The 17821-nt window shown below is 43.4% G+C and overlaps 1 protein-coding gene across 2 annotated transcripts in view; it reads left to right on the top strand.

Annotated features, from left to right (window-relative positions):
* The first annotated feature begins 788 nt into the window (after nucleotides 1-788).
* DDX17 (DEAD-box helicase 17) overlaps nucleotides 789-17821 on the top strand; it is a 23300-nt gene continuing 6267 nt past the window's right edge. The window contains exons 1-11 of one of the 2 annotated variants that reach the window (XM_054469542.1): nucleotides 789-1762; nucleotides 6374-6524; nucleotides 8162-8261; nucleotides 9068-9201; nucleotides 9502-9567; nucleotides 11700-11841; nucleotides 12585-12745; nucleotides 12829-13001; nucleotides 13507-13617; nucleotides 13866-13927; nucleotides 15537-15596. In XM_054469542.1, coding sequence (XP_054325517.1) covers nucleotides 1713-1762; nucleotides 6374-6524; nucleotides 8162-8261; nucleotides 9068-9201; nucleotides 9502-9567; nucleotides 11700-11841; nucleotides 12585-12745; nucleotides 12829-13001; nucleotides 13507-13617; nucleotides 13866-13927; nucleotides 15537-15596 — 1210 coding nt within the window. In that variant the 5' untranslated portion in view covers nucleotides 789-1712. The remainder of the gene's footprint in view (nucleotides 1763-6373; nucleotides 6525-8161; nucleotides 8262-9067; nucleotides 9202-9501; nucleotides 9568-11699; nucleotides 11842-12584; nucleotides 12746-12828; nucleotides 13002-13506; nucleotides 13618-13865; nucleotides 13928-15536; nucleotides 15597-17821) is intronic. The other variant, XM_054469543.2, reaches the window with a different exon arrangement.

Below are 17821 nucleotides of genomic sequence, written 5' to 3'. Positions count from 1 at the left end.
GTTGAATTGAGACGTTAGATGGGCCCGTCTCGAGGGCCCTAACAGCTCAACAGTTGTGTGACGCCATTTGGCCAAGCTTGCGGGGCTTCAAAATGCAGTTTGAGAGGACAGGAAGCAGGTAAGGAGAGGGAAGCCAGTCTGGAAGGAATTGAGCGGAGAATGTGGGCTAGCCTGGTTAAACACTTGTCCTTAGCCTTCGCCCTTTCTGTGTCTAAAGACCATCGCTCTGAAACCTTGTTCTCCTGAGAGTGCTGGGGTTTTCTCCCGGCCTTCTGAGGAGCGCCGTTCAACGGCAGCAAAGGGCCCACGGAGTCTACTGGGGCTCCAAGCAATTTTTTTTTTTTTTTTGAGACGGAGTCTCGCTCCGTCATCCAGGCTGGAGTGCAGCGGCACGATCTCGGCTCACTGCGACCTCCGACTCCCGGGTTCAAGCGATTCTCCTGCCTCAGCCTCCCCAGTAGCTGGGACTACAGGCACCCGCCACCATGCCCTGCTAATTTTTGTATTTTTCGTAGAGACGGGGTTTTGCCATTTTGGCCAGGCTGGTCTCGAACTCCGGACCTCAGGTGATCCTCCCGCCTCGGCCTTCCAAAGTGCTAATATTACAAGCATGAGCCACCGCACCGGGCCTCCAAGCACATTTTGTTTCTGTATTAACAACAGCTGTGCTCGGCCAGGGACGGTGAAAATATACGGTTCAGAAAATGCACCTCAGTGTGAACCAAATGTAGTTGAGGGCGCTTTAACCTGGAGGGGACATCGCCACCTCACAAACTCCCGAAAGAAAGGGACACGGCGCATCCATCATGGCTGCCGGAGACAGAGCAGCGAAAGGCAACGGAAAGGAAATGGCGCCGGAGCCCGCCGCCATTCTCGGCGGGCCCAGGGCGGCGGGGCGAGAGGGCTGGCGGCGCCACATAGGAAGGCCAGCCAGGGAATTTAAGACCCTCCCGGCCTCCGGCGCCAGAGGACTCTGAAACTTGATAACAATATGGAGGACGGTTATTGTCTCTGCAAAGCAACTTCTTCAAGCCGGCCGCGGGGTCTGTCCCGAGATCGGAATCAGGCAAACTCCTCTATTCTCTAAACAGAATGCGTTACGCATATTGCGCATCTTAGCAACAGCAGGCCGGCTAACGACGCAAAGAATGTTACGTCGCTCCAGAGGCTCCCTCCCACCTCACCCCACGTTCTAGTTCAGGTGGCGCGAGAACTCTACGCTCGCTGCGTACTTTGTTTTTCTTGTACAGACAGCAAAATACGCCCATCGTCGCAACTGACGTAAAGTGCTTCCAAGAATACCCGTAGTTCCCCGCGGAGCCCTCGGGCTATTCCGAGACGCTGTTTACGTATCGTCTCCGCCGTACGTAGCGTTAAGTTGGAGCCGACTCAGCGGCGGCCGCCATTTTGTGCAGTCGCTGGGAAGGAAGGAGACGCCTAAACCGCGGCACTGCCCGGTTTGAGCGTAGCCAAACCTGCCCACCGGCTTCGTAGCCCCGATTCTCTGTGTTTTGCTCCCGTCTCCGACGAGAGAGGCGGCGACGGTGGCGTCTGCGACGGGAGACAGCGCGTCGGAGCGAGAGAGCGCTGCGCCTGCCGCCGCCCCAACAGCGGAGGCGCCGCCGCCATCGGTCGTCACCAGACCGGAGCCGCAGGCCCTCCCGAGCCCGGCCATCCGTGCCCCGCTCCCAGATCTCTATCCTTTTGGGACCATGCGCGGAGGAGGCTTTGGAGACCGGGACCGGGATCGTGACCGTGGAGGGTAAGGGTGGGGGAGGAGAGGAGAGGCCTGGCGTGGGGGTGGGGGAGTTGCTTCTTGGGGAGGCCCGGCGGACTGCGAGCCTGGGAGACTTGCTCCCGACCCGGGAGGCGAGGCGAGGCTACTCGAGGCGAGACAGCATTTTCGTGCGCGGGCCTCGGCCCCGGGGTCACTCGGGACCCGAGGAGGGCGGCCGCTTGGCGACGCTGGGCCTCTCCGTACGGACGGCCGTCGTGGCGCGGTCCGGCCTCGTCCCAGCCCCGCGGGGGATCGGGAGGGGCGGCCTGGCCGCAGCAGCCCAGGCCCGGGCTTAGGCGCCTCGCCTGGCTTCCCAGCTCTCGAGCCCGGCCGCTTCGGGCGGGCTGTTCGATGTCTCCAGGTCTCGGCGTTCATCTGGAAAACGCGGATCTTCCTGAGAGAAGACTTCAGCCCAGGAAAGCCTTACACGAAATGGCAGCCTTGACGTTCTCTCCCCAGAGTTCACTGTTTAAGGCACTGGAGACGAAAAGACCAGCTTCTCATTTTTAGAAATAGGTTTTAATCCTCTTCAGTTACATTTTAAGTCGGAGGAAATGCATTGGGATGTAAAGCAGTGGAGTTGCTTGCCATCTAAATGACCGTGTTTGGGGGAAGGATGGTTTTTTGGGTCGTTATTTTAGTTTTAATATTTCAGCCTTTTTTCTCTAATGGGACTGCAGCGTCAACTATTCTGCCTGGCTAGAAAGTTCTTGGTATTGTGGGCCGGGCACGGTGCCTCAGGCCTGTAATCTCAGCACTTTGGGAGGCCGAGGCGAGCGGGTCGCCTGAGGTCGGGAGTTCGAGACCAGCCTGACCAACATGGAGAAACCCCGTCTCTACTAAAAATAACAAAATTAGCCTGGCTTGGTGGCGCATGCCTGTAATCCCAGCTACTCGGGAGGCTGAGGCACGAGAATCGCTTGAACCCGCGGGGAGGAGGTTGCAGTGAGCCGAGATCGCGCCATTGCACTCCAGCCTGGGCAACAGCGAAACTCCGTCCGCCCGCCACCCCCCCTCCCCCGCTTCCAAAAAGAGTAACTTGACGCCACTTTATATATGTGTGTGTGACCTTGGTCAAGATCCGTAACTTTTGTGAGCCTGTTTCCTCTGAGGAACGTGATGATAATTGCCTTTACTTTGGTGTGTTGTCAGGAATTAAGAGATAATGAATGTAATAGTCTCACTGTATTAGGCGCTATGTTAACGATATTTTCTCCAAACGTTTTTGTGTTTTGTGGTTCACATCCACAACTACTGGATTTACTAGTCTCAAGCACTTCAGTTACAACTTTTTACAAAATTATTTTGATTTATACCTTACTAGGAAGGAAAATATTTGATCTCGTTGTTTAGAGTACGAGAGGTGGAATGTTTGCTTCGTGTTTGACAGTATTGCTAAGTTTAGAAGTGAATTTCAGTTCAATGACTTAGAAAAAGAATTTAAGATTATCTAGGAAAGTTGAAAACGACCCAGCAATTCCTCCCTAAGCTTTATACCCTAGACTGTAATGCCTAGAGAAATCCTTGCACACGTACCCTAGGATCCTTGTACAGAAAAGTTTATATACCAGCATTCGTGCTAACAGGATATTGGAAACAATGCAAATGTCTCCATAAATTGTGGGTATTCGTACAATTGAATCAGCCGTGAAAAAGAGAAAAGAACTTGGATTAATGTGGATAAGTCACAGACGTGTTGAGTTAAAAATTAGCACGTTGTGGTAGGGTGACACATTTAATTAAGGATATGTGCAAATATGATAGGAAAGGGAACGGTTAACAAAATTCAAGGTAGTGGTTATTAGGGTGAAAGTTGTAAACTTCAAATAGGCACATAGAGGGGCTCCAAAGTACTAATAGTGTTCTATTTCTTTACCATGGGTGTTTGGTTTAATATTTCCTTTCACCATATATATGCTTTAATAAGTTATTTGAAAGGAAAAAAGTGAATTACTGATCCATACTTTGAGTATCACATGACATTTTTTAAAAATTGCAAACGAACTGGCCTTCTTTCATAAGATCTGTGCCCCAACTCTCCCATTCCCAAGAAATGTTCTTGATTATTTGAATTGCTGTTGTTTTAACTGAATGTTACACAGTTGAAGTGGTGGTTATTTTGAAAAAGGAATAAGTGAGGTCAGTTCATGTATTTCACATGTGTGATGCAAAAATGATATGCATTGTACATTTGAAGTAGTATGGTTTTTAATGTTAATATATGACTCTTCAAAGGTGAATTTTTTTGCAAAGCCAAATTAAACTAATTACTGACCGGATAAAAACATTTGAGCAGCATAGTATACCAGAGAGTACAGATGGCATGGATATGCTCAAAAGTAAAAGGCTTTCTTAAATTTTGAGGTCATTAATTATGTCAGCATTAATTATAAACATGGAAGACAGCATATTTTCCAAGAACCTCATGTTTCAAATGTTTAATGTAGAATAGTATGTCTTGAATAAATAGCCAGGGAAGTAAGGAGAGAGGAAAAAAAATACATAAATGATAATCATCAGTTTAAAGCCTTAACAGGAATCTTACTTTCAAGTTTTATTTTTTCCTAAATCACTAAGGTTTGGGTAGCATTGCAATGTAGCAATAACAGTGAAGTCTTTTATAATTTGCAGGAGTGATAATCCAAAGACTTTCTACCTCTTGAAAAGTACCTTATTTAGCTGCTTCATTTGCACGTGTGGCGGGAGCGGCAATTGAGGTGGCCTTTTGGTCTGTTCAGTATTGAGCCTTAAGCTGAGGGGCATATTAATGATGTTGCTGACACGGGTATCCCTGTACTATGTGCTCTTCCTGTTCTGATTCTTAATTTGTCTTACTGCCTCAGTAGTGGTATAAATGGAATTAGCCAAGTTCTGCCTGTTGAGTGTAGGTATCCAGTGATCCCAATAAAATCTTCTGCCATCAATTTTTGTTAGGTGTGTATTTAGAGGAATGTCTAGCTGGTTAAGCCAGAGTTCTGATGGCTTTGAATTGCAGGAAATTGAGGCCCTGTAGAATAATACACCTACTTGCCTATCAGTGATAAAGTGGAACTTTATGTAAGATGAAGTTACAAGTGGGTTAGAGTGGGGAAAGGAAACTAAATTCAGTACAATATTTTACAAGGAGTGAAGAAACTGAGTGAAAAAATGCTATACAAACAAAGACCTGTACTTTACAAGATCCAAATAGGGAAAAGTAAGGCCATCTTAGTGTTAAGATTGTTCTAGGAAAAGTAGCTTCTGATTTCTTAAATATTAGCTTTGGCTAGTGGTCATATTTGTATTCCCCTTGAGCTTGTCTGTTGTGAAAGGTATATAAAAAGCAAGAAGTTGATCTTAAGTAATTAGTTGAGTGTTAAAGCCTTAAATAAGTCTTGTTAGTGTTTTTTTCTCTGTAAATTAATAATACCATTTGGGAACAAGAAGGAGATAGAAGGTAAAAGTAGAGACCAAAGAAGAAGAAAGAGTCATAAATCTATGTTCAGCATGTTTTTGGTTTTTTTTTTGACGGACTCTCCCTCTGTCTACCAGGCTGGAGTGCTATGGTGCCATCTCAGCTCACTGCAACCTCTGCCTCCCGGGTTCCAGCGGTTCTCCCGCCTCAGCCTCCCAAGTAGCTAGGAATTACAGGCGTGCACCAGCCCGGCTACTCTTTTGTGTTTTTAGTAAGAGATGGGGTTTCACCATATTGGCCAGGCTGGTCTCAAACTCCTGACCTCAAGTGATCCACTGGCCTCCGCCTCCCAAAGTGCTGGGATTACAGGCGTGAGCCACTGCCCCTGGCAGGCTCAGCTCTTTTATTAGCATAAGCTAAAAATAAAGACCAGTCTACCAGTCCTTTCTAAGACCCAGTTTTGCTTTGCAGATAAGCAGACAAGTGGAGTGCTTATCACAGTTTAACGGGGGAGCAGCCCCAAGAAGCTATTCTAAGATTGAGGGACTTGCTTGGAGTGTATTTTCCTTCTTGTCCACAATCTTGCCTTTAATTGAAACTTTGCCTGCATGTCTGTTACACAAAAGTAGAGACTTGTGTCTGTTTTATTTAGTAACTCCAGCACAGCACCACTTCAAACAGTAGCCGATACATACTTGGTACCTAATAACTATTTGTTGAATGAAATGATGCTAACTTGTACTGAGTGCTGGCTATGCCGGATACTTTTATAGTACATTACACATTATTAGGTTATTTTCTCAGCAGCCTTTGAAATAAGTGGTATTATTTCTACTTTGCATAGGAAACTAAGGTGTGTAGAAGTTAAATAATTCTCTTCAAATTATACAGTAAGTGGCAGAATCAAAACTCAAACCATGTCTGGATCCAGAATCTGTGATTGTAATCCCTAGGATGTATTTCTCAAGGGATTTTTAATTTTTCGCCTATTGTAGCTATATTCATAAACAGTATTTATTGTTGGGTAGTAAAGGAAGTTTTACACAGTTCTCCATACCTTTAAATCAGAGTAAATAAAATGGTCTTTTTGGAGGTAGGCTGGTAGTATCCCTAGAACTCCATCATTTTTGAATATTCTTATGGCATGTACGATACGTTGCTTTAAAAATACTGATGAACTAACAAAATTCTGTTGTTCCTAGATTTGGAGCAAGAGGTGGTGGTGGCCTTCCCCCGAAGAAATTTGGTAATCCTGGGGAGCGTTTGCGTAAAAAAAAGTGGGATTTGAGTGAGCTCCCCAAGTTTGAGAAAAATTTTTATGTGGAACATCCGGAAGTAGCAAGGCTGACACCAGTAAGTTTACGTGTGTGTTTTAATGTACAGATTATTGAACCAAGTAGATACATTGGTTAGAGTTTATTCATACGCTACTGTTGCTGTTTTACATTTTATTCTAATGTGGTGATATTTTTCTTAAAAATATTTTTGGTTAATTTTTTTTTTTCCTTTTTGTAGAGACTGGGTTTCGCCATGTTCCCCAGGCTGGTCTTGAACTCCCTAGCTTAAGCAAACTACCCGCCTCAGCTTTTCAAAGTGCTAGGATTACAGGCATGAGCCACTGCACCCAGCTGATTTTTTTTTTTTTTTTTTTTTTTTTTGTTTGAGACGGAGTTTCGCTCTTGTTGTTGCCCAGGCTGGGGTGCAATGGTGTGATCTTGGCTCACTGCAACCTCCGCCTCCTGGGTTCAAGCGATTCTACTGCCTCAGCCTCCCAAGTAGCTGGGATCACAGGCACCCGCCACCATGCCTGGCTAATTTTTTGTATTTTTAGTAGAGATGGAGTTTCACGGTGTTGGGCAGGCTGGTCTCGAACTCCAGACCTTGGACCTCAGGTGATCAGCCTGCCTCGGCCTCTCAAGGCGCTGGGATTACAGGCGTGAGCCACCACGCCCAGTCTTTTTTTTTTTTTTGAGACGGAATCTTGCTCTGTCACCCAGGCTGGAGTGCAAGAGGCGGGGTTTCACCATGTTGGTCAGACTGGTCTCCATCTCCTGACCTCGTGATCTGCCCGCCTCAGCCTCCCAAGGTGCTGGGATTACGGGTGTGAGCTACCATGCCCAGCCTTTCTTACATTCTTAACTAAGACCCCAATACTCATAAAAGGGGACCAGTTTAAATATGCATTTAATTTGTTCTCATTTGTTGATAATGCTTACTAATCTGTTTATTATACATAATTGAAACTATTGTATATTAGGTCATGTCTTTTCATCTGTTAGTGAAAAAGATAGATTGGCTTTTTTTTTTTTTTTTTTTAATTGAGGTGAAGTCTCACTCTGTTCCCTAGTGCTGTGGCATGATCTTGGCTCACTGCAACCTCTGCCTCCCGGGTTCAAGCAATTCTCCCACCTCAGCCTCCCGAGTAGCTGGGATTACAGACACGTGCCACCACGCCTGGTTAATTTTTTTTTTTTTTTTTTTAATAGTAGAGATGGAGTTTCACCATGTTGGCCAGGCTGGTCTCAAACTCCTGACCTCAAGTGATCCACCCACCTCAGCCTCCCAAAGTGCTGGGATTACAGGTGGGAGCCACCGTGCCCAGCCAACATTGTCTATTCTTGTACCTCATTACCATTGTTTTTTGGACCCTACACATGAAATGGTTACTCTTTCAGAAGAAAGTGTAATGGAAAGAGTACTTGGGTCCAAGTTCCACTTTTTTTCCCTTCTTCTCATTCTGACCTTGGGCAAGTTACTTATCTTTTTTCTCCTGTAGTAAATGGAACTCTTAATCACCTACATCATTAATTAACTTACAAAGTAAGAAGGAGCCTTGCAGAGTTAAAGTGATACACATGAAAGTACCATGTAAACTATTAAATATTTGCCATCGTAGCTGTGGACTGGATAATTGCTCAGCTAGCTTGGAACATAAATTCTTGGAACATAAGTTCCTAGAATAACTAACTTATTTCATTTTTTTTCCATAGTATGAGGTTGATGAGCTACGCCGAAAGAAAGAGATTACAGTGAGGGGGGGAGATGTTTGTCCTAAACCCGTGTTTGCCTTCCATCATGCTAACTTCCCACGTAAGTGTTCTTCCATCTAGAACATTAATTTGTTAAATTGGGTTGAATGGGAGACAAGGGTAATAGGTTAAACTCTGAGCCAGGCTTGGGGTTTTGTTGAAAGGACAAGAGATTGTTTTTATGGTCATCAGTTCTTCTGTTCTAGTATTTAGACTGAGGTTTTGTTTTTGTTTTTGAGGTTTTTATCTTTTTCTGGAATTTTGCCCTCTGCCTTTTAGAAAACAGCAGAATGAAATTGCTTTCTAGCTGAATATAATGTGAATTTGGTAAACAGTAAATGACTACCATATTCCCATGTCCTGTTAGATGCTTTAGGGTAATGGTTTTTCAAATTTCTGGGAGAGGTAAACTATTGTAGCAGCTTTTTTTTTTTGGGAAATGGAGTCTCAACTTTGTCACCCAGGCTGAAGTGCAGTGGCGGGATCTCAGCTCACTACCTCCTCCGCCTCCTGGGTTCATGCGATTCTGCTTCACCCTCCCGAGTAGCTGGGATTACAAGGGCACGCCACCACTCTGGCTAATTTTTGTATTTTTAGTAGAGACAGGGTTTCACCATGTTGACCAGGCTGATCTGGAACTCCTGGCCTCAGCCTCCCAAAGTGATGGGATTACAAGCATGAGCCACCTAGCCTGGCCCTTAGCAGCTTAACAGTAAGCTGGTCGGAGATCTAGTAGATAAAGAAAAAGCACTTTGGAGAGATGAAGCTTGGTAAATCTTATCTTCAGTGAGCTTAAAAGTTTTTTTGAAAACTCTTGGTTTGTGTCTTTAAACACAATAAAATGTGCAAAATAAAATTCTCTTACAGAATATGTAATGGATGTGTTGATGGATCAGCACTTTACAGAACCAACTCCAATTCAGTGCCAGGGATTTCCGTTGGCTCTTAGTGGCCGGGATATGGTGGGCATTGCTCAGACTGGCTCTGGGAAGACGTTGGCGGTATGTATGAGCACGAGAAGATCCTTGATATTGTGGTAACTTATTTTGCTGTTCTAATTGTCATACGTTCTCAGTTCTTCATAGAAGTGCCGTTCAGATAGTTAGATACTATTTTAGTTATTAAATATATGGAAGCATTTTATGTTCAAATTTATATTGCTTCCTGTATATAGCAGTGGTAAGTTCTGTTTTTCACTTTCCTATTTATGCATTAATTCAGTAATTACTAAGATAATATTAAGTATCTTAGTAAGATTGTACTTCTAAGTGTAAGGTTGTCATTCTTTCCCCCCTCCACAGTATCTCCTGCCTGCAATTGTTCATATTAACCACCAGCCATACTTGGAAAGGGGAGATGGCCCAATCGTAAGTGTGTTTCAGTTTCTTCGTAATTCTAAGAAAAACTACAGTTTAGCGACTGTTTACGCATGGTGCTTTACATTATCCATTTGTACTCTTAACCACACCCTCCATACGTGGAAATGGTTTCATTCTCATCTTACTTGGAATTAAATGACTTACCCAAGATCACTCAGCAATAGAATAGCTGAGCTTACATTTGAACCAAAGTCTTGCTCTTAAAGAAACTATGCATGCTGTATGGGCACTTACTGTGCAGTAAATCAAGTGTTTTCTGGTTTTGGTGTATTTGTTTGTTTGTTTTGTTTTGTTTTGTTTGAGATGGAGGTTCGCTCCGTGTTGGTCAGGCTGGTCTCAAACTCCTGACCTGAGGTGATCAGCCCACCTTGCCCTCCCAAATTGCTGGGATTACAGGCATGAGCCACTGCGTCCAGCCTTCTTTCTTTCTTTTTTTTTTTTTTTTTGGAGACATATTCTCACTTTTGTTGCCCAGGCTGGAGTGCAGTGGCGAGATCTCAGCTCACTTCAACCTCCGCCTCCCAGGTTCAAGCCATTCTCCTGCCTCAGCCTCCCGAGTAGCTGGGATTACAGGCGTGCACCAGCACTCCTGGCTAATGTTTGTATTTTTAGTAGAGACGGGGTTGTGCCACATTGGCCAGGCTGGTCTGGAACTCCTGACCTCAAGTGATCTGCCTGCCTCGGCCTCCCCAAGGTGCTGGGATTACAGGTGTGAGCCAGCGCACCGGGCATTGAATGTGTGCTTTTTTTTTTTTTTTTTGAGATGGAGTTTCGCTCTTGGTTGCCCACGCTGGAGATTGGCACAATCTCCGCTCATTGCAACCTCCGCCTCCTGGCTTCAAGCAATTCTCCTGTCTCAGCTTCCCAAGTAGCTGGGATTACAGGCATGCACCACCACACCCAGCTAATTTTTGTATTTTTAGTAGAGACGGGGTTTCACCATGTTGGCCAGACTGGTCTCGAACTCCTGACCTCAGGTGATCTGCCTCGGCCTCCCAAAATAATGGGATTACAGGTGTGAGCCACCACGCCCGGCCTACTTTTTAACTTTTTTAAGAATTAAGCTTGCATTTGTCCTATATATTTATGAACATGTACAGTATGTCTCAAGATATTCACAAAAAGAAGTAATGCAGTACTTATTATAATACATAGTGTATGTCTGACAGCATTATTATTAGTTGATATCTAATGGATCAGTATATAAAGCAAGTTTCATAATTTGAGTGGTATATGATACCTTGATTTTTGTATTATTTGGCCAGATTGTACACAATCTTGTCAGATTACATGTAAATTTTCATTGTTTTTGCCTTGTCTACCTAGTGAAGTGCTTAAATTAGAGGTCAGGAATGTGTCATTCTGCCAGTTTTGTGACTTCTAGTTTAAGTCGGATTGACCATCCAAAATTTCATATTTTAGGCCAGGCACGGTGGCTCACACCTGTAATCCCAGCACTTTGGGAGGCCAAAGTGGGCAGATCACATGAAGTCAGGAGTTCGAGACTAGCCCAGCCAACACGGGGAAACCCCATCTCTACAAAAATACAATAATTAGCTGGGCGTGGTGGTGCATGCCTCTAGTACCAGCTACTCAGGAGGCTGAGGCACAGAAGAATCATTTGAACCCAGGAAGCAGAGGTTACAATGAACCTTCATTGCACCACTGCACTCCAGCCTGGGCAATAGAGTGAGACTTTGTCTCAGAAAACAAAACAAATCCAAATTTTGAGGACCAATATGATCCTCAAAGTAAATGCTTGCTGGAGCATTTTGGTTTTTGGGGTTTAGGATGCTCAACCTGTAAATGAGAGTTGTATACTTAAAACCAGGTAATACAATCTATATCTCCACTTAAACAGTATATATAAACTATAATGATTGATAATGTGTCATAGTAAAAGTGACGAGGATACCAGTATCATTCCAAATGCTAAACATGAAGTTCTAATAATTTTTTTCTACATTCCATTGTGCTAATATTTCCTCCTTCCGCCCTTCACCCCATCACTTTTAATGTGCTAGATTAGACAACAAAGAATTAGATTAGCTTTTTGTATTTTGTTTCTTTTTTCTTTTTAACCTTGGATGAGGTTTCAAGTGTCTTTTTGTTGGTTTCAGTGTCTAGTTCTGGCACCTACCAGAGAGCTTGCCCAGCAAGTACAGCAGGTGGCCGATGACTATGGCAAATGTTCTAGATTGAAGAGTACTTGTATTTATGGAGGTGCTCCTAAAGGTCCCCAGATTCGAGACTTGGAAAGAGGTAATTATAGTGTAAAAGAATTGTTAGTTTATCTTACTTTACCAATTCCTGTGGATGAAATTGGAGAAAAAAGTGGGTTCTTGTGAAAAACTCAGAATTTCAGCAGCTTAGAAATTATCAGATGTGACTAAAATAGCTATTTTGAGAGACAAAGTTCAACATGGCTGGAAACTTTGTGAGGATTTGGTGATTGTACATAAATCCTGACATGGTTTTGTGGTTACTTTGTTAAAATTTAGCTTCTCTGGGCCGGTGTGGTGGCTCACGCCTGTAATCCCAGCACTTTGGGAGGCCGAGGTGGGCGGATCACGAGGTCCAGAGATCGGGACCATCCTGGCTAACACGGTGAAACCCCGTCTCTACTAAAAATACAAAAAATTAGCCAGGCCTGGTGGCGGGTGCATGTAGTCCCAGCTACTGGGGAGGCAGGAGAATGGCGTGAACCCGGGAGGCGGAGCTTGCAGTGAGCCGAGATCGTGCCACTGCATTCCAGCCTGGGTGACAGAGCGAGACTCCGTCTCAAAAAAAAAAAAAAAAAAATTTAGCTTCTCTGCAGCATTGAGTACAGCCACCAGGGCTGCTGCTGCTGCATTTTTGTAGTCGGGGTCTTGCTATGTTGACCAGGCTGGTTGTGAACTCCTGGCCTCAAGCGATCTTCCCGCCTCCACTTCCCAAAGTGCTAGAACACAGATGTGAGCCACTGCACCTAGCCGATTGGCTCGATCATTGCTTTTGTTTTACAGGTGTTGAGATCTGCATAGCCACTCCTGGACGTCTGATAGATTTCCTGGAGTCAGGAAAGACAAATCTTCGCCGATGTACTTACCTTGTATTGGACGAAGCTGACAGAATGCTTGATATGGGGTTTGAACCCCAGATCCGTAAAATTGTTGACCAAATCAGGGTGTGTAAAGCTAATAATAAGCAGTCTTTATGCCATTTGTCCAAGTTCCTTAGCCTGAAAGAAAGCCTTTCCTTTTTTGATAGCCTGATAGGCAGACATTGATGTGGAGTGCAACCTGGCCAAAAGAAGTAAGACAGCTTGCAGAGGATTTCCTTCGTGATTACACCCAGATCAACGTAGGCAATCTGGAGTTGAGTGCCAACCACAACATCCTCCAGATAGTGGATGTCTGCATGGAAAGTGAAAAAGACCACAAGTATGAAAGATATTTTACTCCCTGATTTGATAATGCTGATAAACCTTTTCTAATAACCCTCCAAAATTAGTACTGCAGAAACCAGTTTATTTTGAGGCCTGAAAACATTAAAAGCATTGCTAGCTTTCTGATAATCCATCTTCATATCATTTGTCAGAGCATTATGGTTAAATGCAAGGATTCTTAATTCTTGAGGTTGAAACTCAGCTCTGCTGATTACCAGCTGTATAATTTTGCACAATTTTATGTCTTGGTGCTGCAGTTTCTTCATCTGTGAAATGGGAATAATACCACTCACATGAGACTTGCTGTGAGGATGGTATGAGTTAGTATTTCTTGAGCACATAGCAGAACCTGACTCAGTACTCTAATAGTTTATTAAAAATTTTAAAAGCGTAATGTGCAAAGAAAGTACTGTAGCTTTGGGAGTTGATATTGCAGACATAATCTTCCACATAATAGATAACTTTCTGTGTGATGACTGCATTGTTGGTCTTGTTTTCAGGTTGATCCAACTAATGGAAGAAATAATGGCTGAAAAGGAAAACAAAACAATAATATTTGTGGAGACAAAGAGACGCTGTGATGATCTTACTCGAAGGATGCGCAGAGACGGGTGAGTGTAGCACCAAGGCAATTAACCTCTGGCTTTATAATTAACTGGAAATTTCTAAATTGGTATTCCAAATGTTGTGTAATATTTCAATAATGCCTATCCATGCAGTTTGCTCTTTTAATGAGCACAGTCATCTATTCATGAAGCCTGACAAACCTTAAAAAAATTGCATGATAGCATTTGGCTTTAAAGTTTGATTTTCTCCACTTTAAAAGATTTTTAAAATATTGGTCACTTTTCTTCGATAGTTGGCCAGCTATGTGTATCCATGGAGACAAGAGTCAACCAGAAAGAGATTGGGTACTTAATGGTAAGTTTAAAACTAAGCATTTTCTGTTGATTCCCCACCCCCCACCCATAAGTGAATGTTCATGCTTTATTTCAGGGATAGGCAAACTTTCTGTAAAGAGCCAGATAGTAAGTATGCTTGGCTTTGTAAACCAATTGGTGGTCTCTGTTATAGCCACTCAGCACTGCTGTTTTAGGACAAAAGCTGTAGGCTATAGATGATATGTAAAGAAATGGCCTGGACTGGGCACCGTTGGTGGCTCATGCCTATAATCCCAACACTTTGGGAGGCCGAGGTGCGTGGATCACCTGAGCCCAGGAGTTCAAGACCAGTCTGGGCAACATAGTGAAATCCTGTCTCTAAAAGAAAAAACAAAACAAAACAAAACTTAGCCAAGCTTGGTGATGCACGCCTGTAACCCCAGCGACTCCGGAGATTGAGGTGGGAGGATTGCTTGAGTCTAGGAGACAGAGGTTGGAGTGAGCCAAGATCGTGCCACTCACTCCAGCCTGGGTGACAGAGTGGGACCCTGTCTCAAAGAGAGAATGTGGCTGTGTTCAGACAATATTTATTTGCAAAAATAGGCGTTGTGCCAGATTTGGCCCAAAGGCCAGTTTGTCTTACCCCTGTTGTATAGTTGATTGAATTACTGAGGGTACTTTTAGCATGTGCTCATGCTTCTTTAAGGTCCACGATGCTGGCTCTTTAAACTTTTTCACAACTTTCACCACCCTCCTTTTATTAATAAAGTCTTCAATTTTTTCCTTCTGATTGTAAAAATATAACTACCATTTGGGGATAATTAAACTGTTACTGAAATATTTAAAGAAAAATGTTTCTTAATGAATCATATTTTAGCATATTTCCTTTCAGTCCTTTTTTTCAGGACTACTCTTAAGGGAAGCCATTGAGAAATGGAAGAGGCCATATTTTGTTTAAGAAATAAAATGTGGCCGGGCACAGTGGCTCACGCCTGTAATCCCAACACTTTGGGAGGCTGAGGCGGGCGGATCACCTGAGGTTGGGAGTTCAAGACCAGCCGGACCAACATGGAGAAACCCGGTCTCTATTAAAAATACACAATTAGCCGGGCATGGTGGCATATGCCTGTAATCTCAGCTATTTGGGAGACTGAGGCAGGAGAATCGCTTGAACCCGGGAGGCGGAGGTTGCGGTGAGCCAAGATTGCGCCATTGCACTCCAGCCTCGGCAATAAGAGCGAAACTCCATCTCAAAAAAAAAGAAAGAAAAATAAATAATACGCACGCATACCTTTTGGGGAGAAATTCAGTTCTTTTCATTCCACATCTTTTGAACTTGTTTCCTACTGACCCCCAACTTTTGGTTGTGTCTCATTTGGGAAATAACTTCAAGGGGAAAAAATTCTAGCTAATATTAATTATGTAACAAATTGCCACACTATCTTAACGGTATTTCATTATTAGTAGAGGTAACTCTTTATTGTGCTGCTGAATATGAGTGTAATAAAGATTTTCAAAAGAATTACTGTCAGTCATTACAAGAGCTTGGGATTTTCTGACGCCATTATTTGAAATTTTAACATGGTTATGTAAACAGATCAGATAGCGAGGAATGCTTATTTGATGATGATTATTGTTTGTTTTTACAGAGTTCCGTTCTGGAAAGGCACCCATCCTTATTGCTACAGATGTAGCCTCCCGTGGGCTAGGTTTGTATAGATAGGTGTCTCTGTCAATGGTATATGTATCTTTTGGTTCAAAGATTTGTCATTTCAAATTCAAACTTCAAGTTTAGAAAGTTGTATATACATGTGGTTAGATAAATATTTGAAAGAAAAGAATACAAAGCGTGATTCTCCCCGTTCCCTGCCTGCCCCCCCACAATTTTTTTTAAACTTTGGTTTCCCCCACCCCCCTTTTATTTTCAAAGTCTCTTCCTGCTCCTAACAAACAGGCTTTGGTCTGCAGCAAGGCCTAGGCATGACTATGCAAAGAGAGGGAGAGGAGACAGACAGTTGAATGGCTCAACTTCTCTCTGGTGGTGGTTTCTGGCTGGATAGAATAAGCCTGACGAAACCTAGCTATTGTAAGCTAGTTTCTTCAGTTATTCTTTTCCCTATCCCTGTCTAAGCTAGATATATACAGAGAGGTCCAGTTTTATGAATGCTTATTAGATGGAATTTTATAAGTCTAATGCAGTATCAGAATAGCAAATATGTGTATTGCCCACTTTAATTTACTGAGGTCAAATTATCATGGGCACTTGGCTATCCCCTCCTCCTACCCATGCACTTATCTGTAGGTGTGTTATCAACTGATGATTTTCTGGAGTTTTTGACCCATTACCATTTAAGATATACAGAGAATTTTATGGTAGTTTAGCCCACTATTCTGAGCTAAACAGGTCTAACTCAGAACTTCTATATTTTAAAAAATGATTATTTGTATTACAAGGAAATCGTTAAATTATTGACAGGTATTTAGTTTGCCCAGTAAGGTGAGAAGTACCATATTATTCCCTTATACTATTGAATATAAAGAGAACAGGTATTCAAACTGGAATACAAAAGTAATGAAGCCTTTTTATGCATTGCACTCATCATTCCCTCCTTCAGAGGTGGTGACCTGCAGCCATGATGGAAAGTTCTCTCTGCCCCTCTGCCCTCTGAGGTCATGTCTGGATCTGTGCCATTAGAACTTGGGCCTGTTGGGAGAGGAGGCGGAGGCCTGAAAGCAGTTTACATAAAGCTTTCAGTAATGGTTGGTTTTTAAACAGGCTTGCTATGTGCTGGTAGCTTCTTTGTGCATCTTGCCTAGACAATTAAAAATATTCGCTCCATGTCCCCTTGCATTTCTAAACCAAATTAATTGGCTACCATTAGAATAACTTAGACTCTTCATCCCACCCCCACTCATCCAAGTGAGGGGAGAGGGAAGGTACCCGAGTCTGTTTCTTGTTACTCAACATCAGTGCTTGTTTTGGGCCCCTTTGTTTGCTGCCTTGTAAAAAATCAAAAGAGGGAGAAAACCCACCAAAATGGCAGAATTCTGACCAATGTCCTACAAGATCCTGGAAAGTGAAGGCTTCTACCTCATAGACAGGGGTGCAATTTTCAGCTGAGTCACCAGGCCTTTTTTCACTTCCTGTCAAGCGATGGTCTCTTAAATGTTCCCTTCAGGTAAGTTCTTTGATTCCCATAATTTTATAATAGTCATCCTTAGGCTACCACTTCCCTTTCCACTGGGATATTTTTTATTTTTCCTTTTTTTTGTTTAAACTACACACTGTTAAACTAAAAGTATTGAATTTATTTTGTTTTGTTTTTTAACAGAAGCTTTGATATCAGCTGCAGATCACTCAATACATGGCCGAGACAAATCTACATTGGCCGGAAGCAGCTCTAGATGAGCCTCTTGGCTAGACTTAGTCCCTCCTAATTAGTGATTGGAGATTCAGGCCATGTCATAGGGCCTTTCAGACAAAAGGTTCTTATCCCAGTCAGCTGGCCAAAACATTAACTTTCGATTTCTTACCCTGCTACAGCATCTTCTAGAAAGGCAGCAAGATAATATTGTGGCAGTGCACAGATAACATCAGGGTAGACTTGACTGGAGAAAACCAAATTCTGCGCTTGCTCCTATGTGCCCCCATCCAGCTGTGTGTGCACACACAGGACACCTTTCTAGTATGAAGAACTTGCATCATGTCTGCCCTCTATTGAACACCCCCAGAAATACTTCCAAGTATTAGCATGTGAACTGTTGACTCCAGCCCCTGGTGCTTTCTGCTAGGAAAGCACGCTTTACGCATCCAGTGTAGTAATTGAACTTGTTCTACTGCCATGGTCATATGCAGTGGGATTGCATAAGGAACATTATCCTAGCTCTGAAGATACCATGGAGTAGAATTCCCCACCCCCTGTCTTACATCCAC

This window comes from Pongo pygmaeus, chromosome 23, assembly GCF_028885625.2.
Source record: "Pongo pygmaeus isolate AG05252 chromosome 23, NHGRI_mPonPyg2-v2.0_pri, whole genome shotgun sequence".
Classification (NCBI taxonomy): domain Eukaryota; kingdom Metazoa; phylum Chordata; class Mammalia; order Primates; family Hominidae; genus Pongo; species Pongo pygmaeus.
The sequence above is the reverse complement of the archived record's forward strand: the minus strand, read 5'-3'. Positions and strand labels throughout refer to the sequence as shown.